The 15,260-nt window shown below is 36.7% G+C and overlaps 2 protein-coding genes across 2 annotated transcripts; one reads left to right on the plus strand and one right to left on the minus strand.

The window, feature by feature from the left end:
* Positions 1 to 2,102: 2,102 nt before the first annotated feature.
* Positions 2,103 to 10,272, plus strand: LOC141432128 (protein fuzzy homolog). The gene is made up of 8 exons (XM_074093575.1): positions 2,103 to 2,381; positions 2,558 to 2,679; positions 2,758 to 3,031; positions 4,406 to 4,603; positions 5,242 to 5,441; positions 6,092 to 6,267; positions 7,213 to 7,348; positions 8,178 to 10,272. Exons 1-8 carry the CDS (start codon positions 2,304 to 2,306, stop codon positions 8,233 to 8,235), a joined length of 1,242 nt encoding a protein of 413 aa, XP_073949676.1. The 5' UTR covers positions 2,103 to 2,303; the 3' UTR covers positions 8,236 to 10,272.
* A 101-nt stretch (positions 10,273 to 10,373) lies between these two features.
* LOC141432129 (polycomb protein Sfmbt-like) lies at positions 10,374 to 12,289 on the minus strand. The gene is made up of 2 exons (XM_074093576.1): positions 12,069 to 12,289; positions 10,374 to 11,512 (listed from the first exon to the last, which is right to left on the minus strand). The coding sequence occupies exons 1-2, from the start codon at positions 12,234 to 12,236 to the stop codon at positions 11,141 to 11,143; spliced, it is 540 nt and encodes a 179-aa protein (XP_073949677.1). The 5' UTR covers positions 12,237 to 12,289; the 3' UTR covers positions 10,374 to 11,140.
* Positions 12,290 to 15,260: the final 2,971 nt, after the last annotated feature.

Below are 15,260 nucleotides of genomic sequence, written 5' to 3' on the forward strand. Positions count from 1 at the left end.
AAACTCCAAGCATAGCTCTCTCCATAGCTCGTTGCGTGACTCTGAGCCTCTCTAAAAGGCCAACAGCCAAGGACCACGTCTCAGCGCCATAAGTCGTCACTGGCAACACACACTGGTCGAAGACTCTAGTCTTCAGGCACTGCGAAATATTGGACGAGAAGATATCACGAAGTTTCCCGAACGCTGCCCATCCGAGTTAGATTCTTCTTCTTCTTATAACACCTCGATGTATCTATAATCAATATGGCACCGCTGAAGAGACTGCATTACAGCCCAGGTCTCGATTACATCGAAGGCTTTTTCATAGTCCACAAACGCTAAACATAGTGGCTGATTATACTATTCGGTCTTAAAATTGTTTTGTTCTGTTTCTTCTATACTTATAACGAGCTCGGGCAAATTCACATTATTGTTGAATTCTAAAATTACTTCTGATTTAATTTGAAGGTAAAAACTCGATCTCTTGTTTACAATCCGGTGGCATTGGAGACTCAATAGGTTTGCTTTCTTTCATATAAATTGTGGATACAAAAACAGCCTACAGAAAGGTAAATTTAAAGTCTGATTTATAGTAAATTCTTTGTTAAATGATAAAATGAAAATCAATAAAAAAGCCTCTATGGACTTTAGGACTCATATAGTTTAAATAAAATTAAGTGTTATTTTTAACTTTAATTTGATGAAAACACATCGAAAACCGAAATTACTTTCGTTTACTGTTCAAATTCACCAATAAACCTAATTTTATAACACTTAAACACATTAATTAAAGCGAAATAATTATTTTGTCGTAGAATAAAGACACAAATGCCATTATGGCTTCTTCTCTTCCATACATTAGCTTTTTTTCGATTCCGCAGAAAAATGCTCCAATCAGCACAAGGGCCTTGTTCTGCGTTTTACGAAGATTATGACAGTGTAAATTAAAAATACGTTCTATTATAGCTCAGCAATTATAAAAAGATATAAGGAAGTAATTATTTATTACTCGATCTCAAAATATGTGTGTATGTTGTAATTTACTACCTATTGTCAACTCTTTTATGACTTTTCTTTTCTCAACTACATTATATTTTACGACTAAATGCACTATTTTCCGAGCTCGACGTTTCATTATAGGTGGAGTTCTTAACGCTGGTAGTTAAAATTAATATGAAAAATATCCAGTTTCCGGGATTTCCGGGTTTAGGGCAGTTTTCGGGGGATACGACGATTTGTATGTTTGTATAGTAGAATTTTCATTTACTTATTTAATTTTTACCTACCTACCTACATAACTATCTACTTCGAGGTTTTGTTTTTAAAGAAGTAAATCGGTGCTAAATTAAGTTGGTAGGTACCTACTTAGAAAGTATTTACAACTTACCTTCTTAGAACAAAAGTACATAAAGAGCTTAAATACTTATGTAAGTACTTAATAAATAAATTATTATTCTACCTCCGACTGTTATTATTCATGAAATTATGTTAGTAGGTATAGTCAACGTCATAAATAAGTGATCACTTTTGTACCTTGTCACTTTAACGTCATGTTTGAAAAGCCATAGGTACGTCATGTACTCATGTAACGACTGAAAGCGACAAAAGTGATCATTTATTTATGACGTTGACTGTACCTATTTACCTCGTTATCTATAACATTTAATAGAAATATTACAAACTTTAAACGACTTAAAATGTGGATAAAAATATAGAATTTAGCAATTATACCTTGATTGTACTATTATGTACCCTCATATGTAATTAATAAATTATTTTTCTGAATTCAATTAAAAAATATTCGTAAATAATAAAATTGCTGTTAATCTTTCCTTTCTTTCTAAAACTAACTTTTTGGGAACTAAAAGTTTGTATTCATATTTTTTTCTAAAACTGGCAGTTTTCTGTTGAAAAAATCTAGCGGTAAAAGCCAAATACATGAATTAAAAAAGTATTTTATTTTCATAAAAATATTATATGGCTATTTCTGCCACGGCGGTTTTGACGAAAGCAGCCAGTGTTAATTGAAAAAAATATATAAGCGTCGTTAAAACATTGTGTCAAACAGCTTGAACAACTAATTTTTGACAGTTTAGCAGGGCTACTACGAAACTCGAAAGTTCGTATCGTACCGTCCCTCTCGCTCTCTTATTAAATAGTATGTGTCAGAGGGACCGCACGACACGAACTTTGAGTTTGATTGGATCTTCTCTTCTGTCATTCATTCTGTCATGTAAACAAAAACTTTTATTTTATAATTAATTATTTAAAAGTGTAAAAGTAGAATTCAAATTGATAAAAAAGGTTTGTGTTTTAACTGAAAAATGTCGGTGTTGGTAATAGCGGTAGCCACTGAAAGCGGCGTTCCCATATTCTCAAGAAAACGAGGCAGTAGTGAAAACGTAAGTTTTGAGAAGTTCGTGTCGTTTTAGAAAATATTAAGTTTCTGTTACAATTAATGAAAAAGATTAAAAATATAATCAAGATAACAAACACAGTAATGTAAAATAAACTTTATTTCGATGAGAGCTTCGTTGTTTCTGAGAGTTGAATATGTAATTGCATTTTTTTTATTTAGATTCAGTTCTCTACCATCGCCTCCCTGCATGGAATCAACATGTTCAGTAAATGCCACAACTTAACGATGGTCAATACGCAAGTGGACAATGGTACCATATTGTGGCGTGAATATTGTAAAAGGTAAATAGAAAATAAATCAGTAAGTACTTGTCGAAACAAGGTTTCTAAAGCTAAATAACGAACAAAACATAATTTCAGTGTCACGTTGATTGGCGTCACAACTGGTGGATTAGAATGCGATTTAGATTTACTCCTCTCAACAGTCCACAACTTAATGATTTTCTGCATTGGTAAGAAAGAATTAGAAAATCTAAAGAACATTGACCAAATAAAGAGAGACCTGAGACAGTGTTACCCAATATTGGACTATTTGTTGGAGTCATTGGATCCTGATGCTGTGATAAGTCCCCATCCAACACTTGTGTTGGATCTGATACAGAGTATACTGTGCCCTCAAGCACAACAATTGCAGGTGAAATGAAGTTTAATGTGGTGATGGGTAAATTTATTATATATACTTTTTTACTAGCAGAATGTATCAACAAAATATTATTTATTGTATTTTTTTATTTACCCATAAATAATTCCAGCATTATAGTTATGAAACTAATGCGCTGTAAAATTCACTTATTGCAGGTGGTAGGACCTTGTGCAAGGTCCGCCCAAATTGCTACCACCATCTTGCTCGCTAATCCTGCCATGAAGCAGCAGTGCTCACTGTTGTGTTTCGGCGTGGAGAGTAAGACAGATGGTGAAATTACTGGCACTTGAGGTATCCCATCTTAGGCCTCTAGGTTGGCAACGCATCTGCAATACCCCTGGTGTTGCAGATGTTTATGGGCGGTGGTGATCTTTTACCATCAGGAGACCCATTTGCTTGTTTGTCATCCAGTTGGGAAAAAAAAAACATTATTTAAGAAATATACAATGTACTTACCTGTTAAAAACAGGCACAGCTTAACAACCTGTAACATTAAGCTCTTAGGCTATGCCTACGCATATCCCACAGCAGTCACAAATGCCCGTCACTGGCTTAGGAGTAAGAACTAAATAGTTAGAGATGTGTGTCACTGGGGCCGAATGTAGGATCAAATCCTGGCAGGTGCAACTGTAAAACTAACTAAACAAACAATAAACTTTACTTTGCTTAATATTACATTTTTGACTCATTTAAGTGCCTAATGTCTCAGGAAATAAAATAAGTTATTGGTAATAATTTCATTTTTAATACAATCTTTTTTTTGCTGACTGTACTTGTATTGTCACCCAAACTACATTAACCATTGACGAGTTCCATCCTGGTCGGACTACCAGGATGTCACTACCAGATTATTGTATTGTCACGCAATTTAAATAAGTATACAAAATTTCAAGTTAATCCAACTACTGGAGGTTGGTCGAATTTAACTTGCAAGATTTGATTACAGACAGACAGACAGACAATGGGATAGGTGAACTAAAAAAAAAACTTGTAATAAAAGAAAACAAGAATGAATACAAATTCATTAGTTTTATTTTCTTTTCACTAGAACAAATATATTGTGTTCTCATTTCTCATAAATAAATAAGTTTGGGAAAAACAAAGTCCGGAATACAAATCATTCCTTCTCTTCTATGAATTTTTTTTTTTTATACAAAAGCTAGTTAATATTCCCTAAATCAATGCCATGAGATACGTATGGTCCCATCCTAGGGGGTTGCAGACAAAACAAAAATAGTCTTGGGAAAAATCAAACTTACTGCTGATATATCTATCTATATAGATTTCCATCATGGTAAAGAGGCATCAGAGGACCCTCCTTGAATAAGGGTTGAAACAACGCCTTAAATAAACTACACATTTCAGCAAGCACTAGACACCTATGCGGAGAGAGTAACAGGGCGTTGGGCGAGCCTTAGCATCCACGGGCATCTGGTAGCCACTAGCTCAGACTTTGGAGAATTGGATCCGCGGGAGGCTCGGCTATTGCTTCTGCTCGCCGCGGCCCAGGATGGAGCACCCTTAAGGGACACCCCAGTTTACTTGCCACATATTAGCCCCAATGTATGTATGTGATTTTTGACCATAGGCATTATAGAGTAAATCGCAATCGTTTTCATGTAGGTAGAAAGAGATAAATAATGAATGCGATGGCGATTAGCGCGTTAGACAATACAGCCTCTGTTATTAATAAGCAATACAAGCTATCTACATGCTCAAAAACATCTGAGTTACCGCACAAGTTAGATATTTTTGAGCATGTATACAACAACTCTAATGTATTTATTGATGACTGCTCGAAAGATCATCACTGGAAATCATGTTGTGTGTGTGTGTGTGTAGGGGACGAATTCCTACTACCTACTTAGTAGGACCTAGGCTACTTACTACATAAAATCCCAAAATGTCAACTGCTAAGTCCAGAGACATGTAATTTTGCCATATTTGTCAAGTAATAAAATTAGGAAACCAAGACGGAATCGAGTTGTTCCGGTGCCACGCCGTTAGTTGTAGCTGTTAGTAGGTACCCAGAAATAGTCCCTTAGCAGTAGAGTCACTATCACTAAATTACTTTAGCAATAGGGTTTATCATAGCACAAAAGGTAGTAGCCGCGAATCTGTAATATGTGTACGATGAATCTACACTACACCTTCGTTTCTTATGTTCCATACAAGGAACTGTTCATGTTTTGCCATTTCAGATAGCATTCAGAGCGGTCACCTGCAAGCTGCTCGCAGACGTTTACATCCTCGTGGTGTGTGGCGCGACTCCTGCTCTTTCGCAAATCGACGAAATAGTGCTGCAGTGTTGGGAAGGCTATGCTCAGCTCATCAAGGAGGCCAAACTGGCGTACCCTAGAAATTTCCCGACTAGCGTCACTTTTGAACCATGTGTTCTTGGGTAAGTGGCAACTAGCACGATTCGACATCATCTACAGTCTACATCAGGGTTTCTTAAAGTGGGGTCAAAGTTTAAGAAACCCTGATCTACATCAAAATCTCATTGAAAGGCACAGGGCTCCCCTCAGGCGCGCTTCACATGCACACGGTCACGGGACGGTCGCCGTGCCATGTTTAATTTGAAATGTATGAGCTACGACATCGGGCGTTTTCATAAAAACGTGTACCTTTTCTTTCAAAATGTATTTATGTTTTTCATACAAATTTTATGAGTCAGTTTTGTGACGACCAATACCAAAAAAACGTGCCGTGACCGTGTGCAAGTGTGCATGTAAAGCGGGCGTAGTTCCCATGCGGGCTCAGTGCGCACACACCATTGAATCCCTTTGCAGGTGTCCAGGTTTCGTCACGATTTTCGTCACCATATAATAATGCTGTAATTTATTTCGCTCATCTTCCGAAAAACTCAAGGCACGAGCCCGAGGTCGAACCCAGGGCTCTGCTTGAAATGCCAAATCAAACCAGTTGGCGCCATAGGTTTTTGTCGTATGACCGGCGTAGGTATCCGTCGATTTAAAATTTGAACTCGTCTATTTATTTATTTTTTGAAAGTGAGACCCAACGCGAAGTTAATGCCGATATATTTTTCAGAATTCTTTTAATAAACGTAAGTAAACAAAAATGCGTGTTTTCACGGCATCTTCACGTTCCAAACCAGAAAAGTCGAGGTATGTCTGGAGCCCACAAAATTGACATATTGAGAACGTTCTATGTTACCACAGCAAGAGACTTGGCCCCTGAGATAAAAAGAGATGATGATAATAAAGGTAAGTCTTAGCTTACCACATACGTCACAGATTTTTCCGACATGAACGAGGACTGTACAGTCAAGTGCAAAGATACGGGCAAAGTTGCAAAAATATGTATACCTATAGGCTATAACCTTAACGACTTTATGCCCTTATTAACATTAAGGTCGTGTCTACTTCGGACTCGCTAAAACTAGAAAATCAAATATACCCCTGTGGTATCCCGTAAGTACGACAAATTTAGAGGGGCAGATAGGTGGGCAGGTCATCTACCAAATATAGAAAAACTAGCTTTTGCCCGCGACTTCGTCCGCGTGACCGTGCAATTAGGTTATCGCGCGCTGTTCCCTCGGGAACTGAGCATTTTTCTGGGATAAAAAGTAGCCTATGTCACTCTCTGGCCCTGGCCCATAAACTATCTCTATGCCAAAACCGGCCAAGAGCGTGTCGAACACGCCCGAAATAGGGTTCCGTAGCCATTACGTAAAAATTAAGTAATATTTTTCTAAGGATGTCGTATTTTGTACGGAATATTCCAAGTTTAGGTATAATTTATAAGAAAACTTAACCGTTATAGTTTTCCTTATAAGTTTGATATAATTACTACCTTACAACAACTTATACAAACACACACTTTCACATTTATAATATAAGTATGGATTACCTTGGTATTAGTCACACACGCACACACACACGCACGCACGCACGCACGCACTCACTCACACACGCACGCACGCACACACACACACACACACACACACACACACACACACAGTTTTCCAGAAATTTCGAGTTTTCTGATTTTTTGAAAAATTGAATGTAGGCAATAAACCCGCTCTAAGATTTTAAGTTGTGGTATTCGAAATCTAATCACATTTATTTTTATTGCAAAATAATCTTGAATAGTTGTTATCAGATGCCAAAAACTACTTTAAATTATTTATGCTTAGATTAACATTACAGATCAGACGAATGAATTGGCCAGCGGTATGTGCGAGACTTATTGGTGCTCGGAATATCACAAGTGCCACGCCCAGAGATCTGGCAATCTTCTGTGTTGCGTGCTTTACGCTGCTTCAGTACCCACACACACTATGAGGTAAGTTCAAGTTAAAAATCGTCAAGGCGTGATGAAAACCGTATAGTCACCTGCATTAATATCTGCAACAGCGCGAGCGGAGCGTGCAATAATATCTGACACGTCCTACCGGCCCTAGAAATAGAATCTTATCAGATATTTATGCGCCGTTTGATGTGCGAGATATTTGTGCTTGTCAGACGTGACTATAAGGGGATCCTTTCTGCTATAATAATGTTTGTCTTTTTATTTTTTCGCTGAAACCTTACATTTTTTATAATTTTTTAAATGGTTATCCTGTAGAACTCTATAGCTTAGGTTTCTTTTATAACAATTCTGAAAAATAAATGGTTTCAGAGAAAAAAAGAGTTGTGTCAAACATTGCATTATGACCAACAATTTTCGACCAGTCGATATAGACCCGAATGTAAGACTTTACGATAATCGTTCAAAGATTCGTCTCAAGATAACCCCATACGATAATCTCCTAAATATTATCCTATACGATAATTTAAATCGTCTGAAACCTGAAACGTACTCAAAACAGTTTTTCCCCTGAGGCAGTTTTTCGTCTTCGTTGGGTAGGCTAAAAAGGTATCGCGTCGGTGAATACCGCGTAACTAGCTTTTTCCTTAAGGTACAATTTTCACGGTACTAACAGTACTAATGTACTGTTCTAACATTGAAAATTATACGTTATGGAAAATGCTGCTTACGCGGTATTGCAGTATCACCGACGACGGCTTTCCTACATGCCCGTCAGTAATTAAATAAGAGATGCAGTTATTTGTCGTAAGCAAATTGTTATTGAATTTCTAAACTGAAATTGTAATCATCTTTTGTATTACAGATTTATAACAAACCAAATGCTTCAGGACCTGTCAACCAATAAGGATATTCATTGGTAGTTAAAAATACTTACCTATCAGACAAATAGTTGACAAGCAAGCAAGCAGCTATGAGCAAAGTTCAACCGAATGTGTAGATAGTGCCACGAGAGTTCAAGCGTATAGATAACACACACAGCTAAACAAGAACTGATTTCACAGGAGAATGAATAAAATGAATAAGTTAATGTCAAAATCCTGCTGTTATTACACAACATGTGGTAGCTGTGTGTATAATCATTCACTTCCAACTCACGTGGCACTACAAGTATCTATACGCTATTAACGTCTAGTAGTCACCATCAGATATTTCGGAGCGGCCAAGGTGGTCAAAAATATCGGCACATGCACTCTATTATTAAGGTATTTGAGTTCATGTTCAGATATTTTTGATCACTTTGGCCGTTGGCCGCTCCGAAACGAAATATCTGACGGCGACTGTATGAGTATTAACTTTACAAATTTATTATGTGATGAATAGAACCGTCCAATTTACAAATAAAATATATACTTTTTTTAAATGCCTTTATTTATGTTTAAAAACCATTCAATTCCATTCGAAATCACTCTAAAATAAGCTTGGGTGGCGAAGTAACATTAAATTATAAATACGGTCTCGGACTAGACACAATCTGTTAAATTGATCTGCTTTACAAATTTTCAACAGGAGAAGAATATTGTTTAACTTTTAAATTTTTATTTAATTAATACATCACACCTGATTAGAGGGTCCCGCCTTTTTAAGCCGTGATACACCCTGGATGTGCTATTAATCATAAATAATAATTACTTGTACACTCCACATTTGCCAAATAGCCATAATTACTGATGTCACAATCAAGACGCGAAGAATGAGTTTAAAGCCATTTACAGTATAAAATGCAGAAAAAAGTGATCATAAATACAGTCTATTCCATAACATTATTTCTTCTTTGAATACTGATGTTTTTATTTAGAGTTCCTACATTTACACATGTCTGTCTGTCTGCTAAATCACAATTTTTAACTTTTGATTTAACAGCACCACTAAAACATAAATGTAGCAATAGCTACATAGCAAAAAAAATATATTTTGCCTTCGTATAATAATAATTTTATTATTCGGCATGCGTTTCAAATGAACATGGGTTTTAAAACACTCACACTGTAGTTACAATTTTACCGTGACGACATGGTATGTCAATCTTATTGCTCTACATATTATAATATGGCAGACCGATCTACATACAAAAATATTACTATAGTACACGAAATGAGATAGTATAAAACAAAACAGTTACCGCCTAATCAATAAGTCTGCTACTATATAGAGGTAAGCGATTACCCTTAAAATAGCAAAGCTAAGAATAACACTAAGCACCGTAACTATTATTGCTTGTAAGCAGAATTTAATTTATCACAAATTTAGATAAAACTTCATAATTTATTTCATTAACTGATCTCGTCCTAATATGCGTGAATCTCAAAAAACAAATGTGAAATGCATGCAATGCAAAGGAAATAAACAAGGTGAATCGTTTTCTAAAAGTTTGTAAATAGCATTGTTTTTCAAATTACTCTAATACGCACACATTTAAATATGTAACTATAATAGGTTTTAAAAAGAAGTAGGTTTCATTATGCCTCAATCAATTCCTAAAATTTGGATTACGGTTAAACTAAATCAATAATTATCGCAATAGCATGATGAATTTTATTTAAATATCCACATTATGTTTATTAGAGCCAATACGACTGAGTCCCAAAGGCAAATTATTCGTCTCAGTATTCCAGAATTCAAAAAGAGAAAGTTCCGGGTAAGTTGTGACAGAAATAGAGCGAATTCTTTAGAGGTATTGTAAGATTTGACAGCGTTATTTTATTAATAGGGTGATATACAGTCCAGCCAGTATTGGATCAGTGCGTCAAAATAGGGTGTTTTAAATCTAAAGATGTGGACTTTAATCCCTGACCCAACACGGAACCATTTCACAGTAAACGTCATAGTGACATCGCATTAAAACAATGAAAATCGTATCGAAAATACAAACTGAAATATAGATGCACAGAAAAATAAGACCAGCGCTGGGAATCTAACCCAGGTCCTCGGCATTCCGTGCCGCGTGCTATACCGCTACACCACCACTGGACAGTAGTACAGACACGAATTTCTCCTATGCACCACACATCTCAGCTTATTTGTTTATTTAGTCACTTAAGTAGCGACACTAGATATAATTCGATAAAATTTGGAGTTGAAATAAAAAATACAATAACACCCCTTTTTTTGCGTCGGGGTTAAAAAGATTCCAAAAACCAATCTTAATGAAAATCGTAATGACTTGTTCTTTGAAAAGGTTCCATGGTGGCTCATAAATTAAAGTCCTTGGCCGTACCTATTGTTAATTGATTATTATGATATGAAACGTAAGTCGTAATAAACCCTCTTAAAAAACGGCTGTTGTACGGAAGTAAATAAAATTATTTGGCACAATCCTAAAATTCCGAATCATTTGTAAATTATCACTTTACAGATAGAAAATGAATTCCTTTTTCTTTCCCGGCTAAACTTTAAAATTTAGTGAATCATTTTAAAGCCCCCTTAATATTAAAATGAAACGTTCCCGTTTTTGTTTCTGCAGAAGTTCCAACCGCTGATGTTATTAAGACTTTTATCCCTGCTTGAAGCAAGACGCATGCTAAAAATTAAGACACGTTATAAATACGATGCTGTAAATAAATAATAAAGTTTACAAGTGTAAAGTAAATAATGCAATAAAACTTGCGACAGCTTATTTGATTACAATGAATCTACACTGTTTCAGCGGCATAAACGTACATCAGCCCTATAAACTAACACCGCACGCTTGTAAAAGACACCATTATTTGAAGTGCATCTCAGAAGTGCATTTAAAGGCCACTGTTTTTTACTCAATGAAGACACAGCTCACTTGAAGTTCAGTAATCTGCATTGTGGTTGTTTTATTTTGCATTTGAGCTGTTGGATGAGGTCGAATATTTTTAAAGATGGGCCGACTTTCATCTCTAGTAGTTCTATGATTTCGTCTTTAGATAACTGCAGCATCATGGAGCCTGTGATGTTGGTAAAGTTGTCACAGTATGGTTGGCAGTCGTTGACTGTTAGGAAGCGAGCTACGTCTGCGGGGGTCCAAAGTTCGGGTTCCACGGAGTTGAGAGCGTCGAGAGGGACCGTGGTGTTGACGAGGCGTGGAATGACTTTGTCGGTCTGGTTTGATGTGTCGGGTGAGACCGGAGCAGTATGCACGCTCGAGTCTTGCGACGCGTCTGTTGGTGTGCTCTGTAACAAGTAATTTACGTATTAGTTTAAGCTAGTTTCAAACGAATCGGAAGTAAGTTTGCGAAAAATTTAGACTCGTCGCGATAAGCAATGGGCAAAAAAACAAATGCTTTGCTGTTATTCTTTAATAAGCTGTAGCTAGAGATCACCCAGTAAAGACGTCCATACGCGGTTGTTTTTTCAAAACATAACAAGGAAAACTCGACTACATCCATCTATGAGTGACCCGTTTATTTTTCTACGACAATCTTAAATTAAAAATAATAAATGTCTAGGTTTTAGTTCCCACGCGGGCCCAGTGCGCATTAGGAACTTAACACACACCACTGAATAATGAGAGGCCTGTGCCCAGCAGTGGAAATTATAAAGGCTGAAAATGAAGATGAATAACACTGGAGATTAGATTGACTTATGAAAACCAGCGTTGGAGCTTGCCGCAACACTGCTGAGTGGGGCCCAATTTATACTATTTGATTTTCTTTCAATATTTTCCCTGTGTATCCAATAAGTGTAAATAAATCTCTCTCTCTCTCTTTTATGAATTCTTATCATTTACCATCGACTCCTGATGCCCCTCGTCACTTAGCCGCTCCTGCAGTGGCTCAGTGTTGACCGCATCAACCTCCATCTTGGTCACGTCGCTGTTCTCATCCGGTCTCGATTCCACATCAGCTGATATTTCAGAGACGCTGGTCGGGGGCGAGAGACTCTTGGTATCAGCCATGTCGGAGTTCTGGGAGCTGTCTTCGGTTATGTTCGGTGGCTGGACTTGGGCTTTTGGCACTGAAATGGATAATGGCGTTTTTATTACTTGTTTTTGTTCGGATGATGGATCATGTTCAAAATAAATTCGTGCAATGAGGGCTATCGTTTTTTGTCTCACTAGATGGCGCACTGTTGCGTGAGGTTTTTAAATATGGCTTTCAAAGTCTGTTATTACGGACGTGACAACAAAGTTTAGATTAAAATCATATTTAATACACCTTAAAACCGTACCATAAAAATATCGACCATGCCACAGTGCTGCATAGTCCCCGTTTTGTCGGAAAAAGGGAGGACAAAGGTTTCCGAAAGACAAAACTGTCTCAAAACTCAGACATTAATTGCCCTGGAACGCATATTTGCCATAATTAATTTCAGATATTGCAAAATATTTCACAAAATTATTCTAATTATAAATAAACTCGCGTAGCTCACCCATAAACTATGAGATTAGACATTTTGGAGACCTCACGCTACACTAGCGCCTCTAGTGGCGAATTCATTCGCGATAGCCCTCATTGAATCAAAAAATACAATCGCTCATATGGTGCCTATTACTGTTCATTGCCATGGCACAAATCGTGCTTCTAAGAGCATAGCTGTTGGAAACGTAAAAATAACTTACAACTTTTATTACAAATTAGTTGTTGCCCGCGACTCCTAATCTATCCTTCCCCGGGTCTACAATTATCTCCACACCAAATTGTGTGTAAATCGGTTGAACGGTCAATAATCCTGAAGAGATAAAAGACACGAACAGAGTGAAGTATGTAGAATGGTAGACACTACTGTAGCCTGATAATGAAAATTTTTAATATGAAAATAATACTTTACTACTATTTTTATAGTTATGATCACTGATGTATTAAACTGTAGATCCACAGTCGCGCGTCCGAATATGTCCGAGCCAAATGAGCGCCACTTTTGGTAAATGTGGCCTTCTTTTTTCTCAGTACGTTGTTGTCAGTGCAAGCGTAACGATGCCCACGTGCGTCTTTAAAAGTGCAAAAATCACTCGCGAAAACGGAACAATTCTGATGGAATATCATACTTTCAGCGAGTATTTGTTGTTTTTTTCTATTAAATTCTAATAATCAGAGAGAAATATTGATTTAAATTAATTTTAAAGCCATTTCTAAATTGCTAATTAAAAGATAAACGTTGCCAGAATTCCACAACATTGACAAATGCCTTGTCTTTGTCACACGCACAGGAAAGCATATCAGTAAAACGAAACAGATAAACAACAGAACATGGAACAAAAGTGTAGTGGAGTGCCGTCACTCTATTTTATTTACCGAGTCGCCTAGCAACGGGTAGCTATGTCGTTTGAATATTTACCTTGAAGTTTGCGATTTTAATTATGTTTTATAAAGCTTCGATAATATAATGTACTGACTGTCTGACTGTGTGGTTATTCGTTTTGTGCAAAATTAATAAAGCAATTTATGAACCACAAACCTCAATGAAGCCAACTTTGATAAAGCGCTCGCCAAATTACACCGTATTAATCACTATGTTTACCTATTGTTTTTTTACACTAAAAAAATCATACTAAGTATTTTAAACTGTTTACAAGGTTTATAATACAGTTTACAATTTATTCACACTAGTCGAGCTTCTTATTATTTAATTACACAACATACGAAGTCCGCCGAATTTCCCGCGAATGAACTGTGCTGACAGACAGCCTGCAATTTTTTTTTTGAGCTGCGCGCGGCGTGCGCTGGCAATGGCTTTAGAAGCAAACAGCCAGAACCAAGGAGGATGAGAATTCAAATTGTTTTTATTCGAAATAATTGCACAAGTGCTTACATTTCGGCGATATTTTTAGAAGCTTTTCTGTAGCTTGCCCTGTTTGCTTATTTATTATTTATTGTTTGTTTGGGTCAAATCTTGGAAGCTAAATTTGACCACTTCCAGTGGTCCGATCGACTTGAAATTTGGCATACTTTTGTAAATTTGGTGACAATACAATAATCTGGTAGTGACAACTTGGTGGTTCTGTCAGAATCGTCTCTGCAGGAGGAAACTCCTCAATAGTTAATAGTACCGACTTGAAATTTGGTACAGATATGTAGTTTAGACGACAATTCAAGTACAGTCAACAAAAAAGTACATTCGGCAAAAAGCTTGTATTAAAATTAATTTTTAACAAAAACTTATTACAAGCATTATATTTATTTGCAGTGTAATGTATATGTTTGCTCGGGTGTAATCTTTCAACTCATATTTGAAGTGGATATCTTCAACCGATTGAGCTGAAATTTTACACGCATGTATACTTAAATCCGATGACAATGCAATATTATTATAACATGGAGTTGATCTGATGATAAAGCTAGCGGGTGACCATAGGAACTCTGTGATAAACGACACGACCACATCGAGTTTGGACTCGTTTTGTCGTCTTGACGAGTACTTCGGTAAACCAGGGGCATAAAGTAGGTCTCTAGGTGCAGCGTTTTGGCTGTGCGTTGATATATCAACAGTCAGTTAGTCAGTTTATTATTTTAATTTATATATATAGACAGTGCCGGATTAGCCCATAAGCAAATTAAGCGATTGCTTAGGGCATCACGTCTTGGGGGCACCATAAACAGCACCAAAATTTTTTTTGTTAGCACATAAAGGTAAGGCTGTTTGAAAATCCGCTCGCTCGTGCCTCCCCATAATCTCTATCGTATTTCATAAATATAATATTTCGTCGTAATAAATACTTATTTAAATATCGATAAGGGGGGGGGGGGGTCATAGGCGTGCATTGCTTAAGGCATCAATAGTCTTATCGGTTGTATATAGATTATCTCGAAAACGGTAAACATTTGGACTAAGAAAAATTAGCTTAAAAGTTACCTTTTAATTTAATTGTCAAAAACTTTTTATTACGAAGTCCTCTCCGAAAGTCCGAATGCATTCTTTGTTCTCAACCTAAATTCGTCCGTCTTAAGAAACGTCAAACTCATCAAGCAATCTTGCAACGTCC

This window comes from Choristoneura fumiferana, chromosome 10, assembly GCF_025370935.1.
Source record: "Choristoneura fumiferana chromosome 10, NRCan_CFum_1, whole genome shotgun sequence".
Taxonomy (NCBI): domain Eukaryota; kingdom Metazoa; phylum Arthropoda; class Insecta; order Lepidoptera; family Tortricidae; genus Choristoneura; species Choristoneura fumiferana.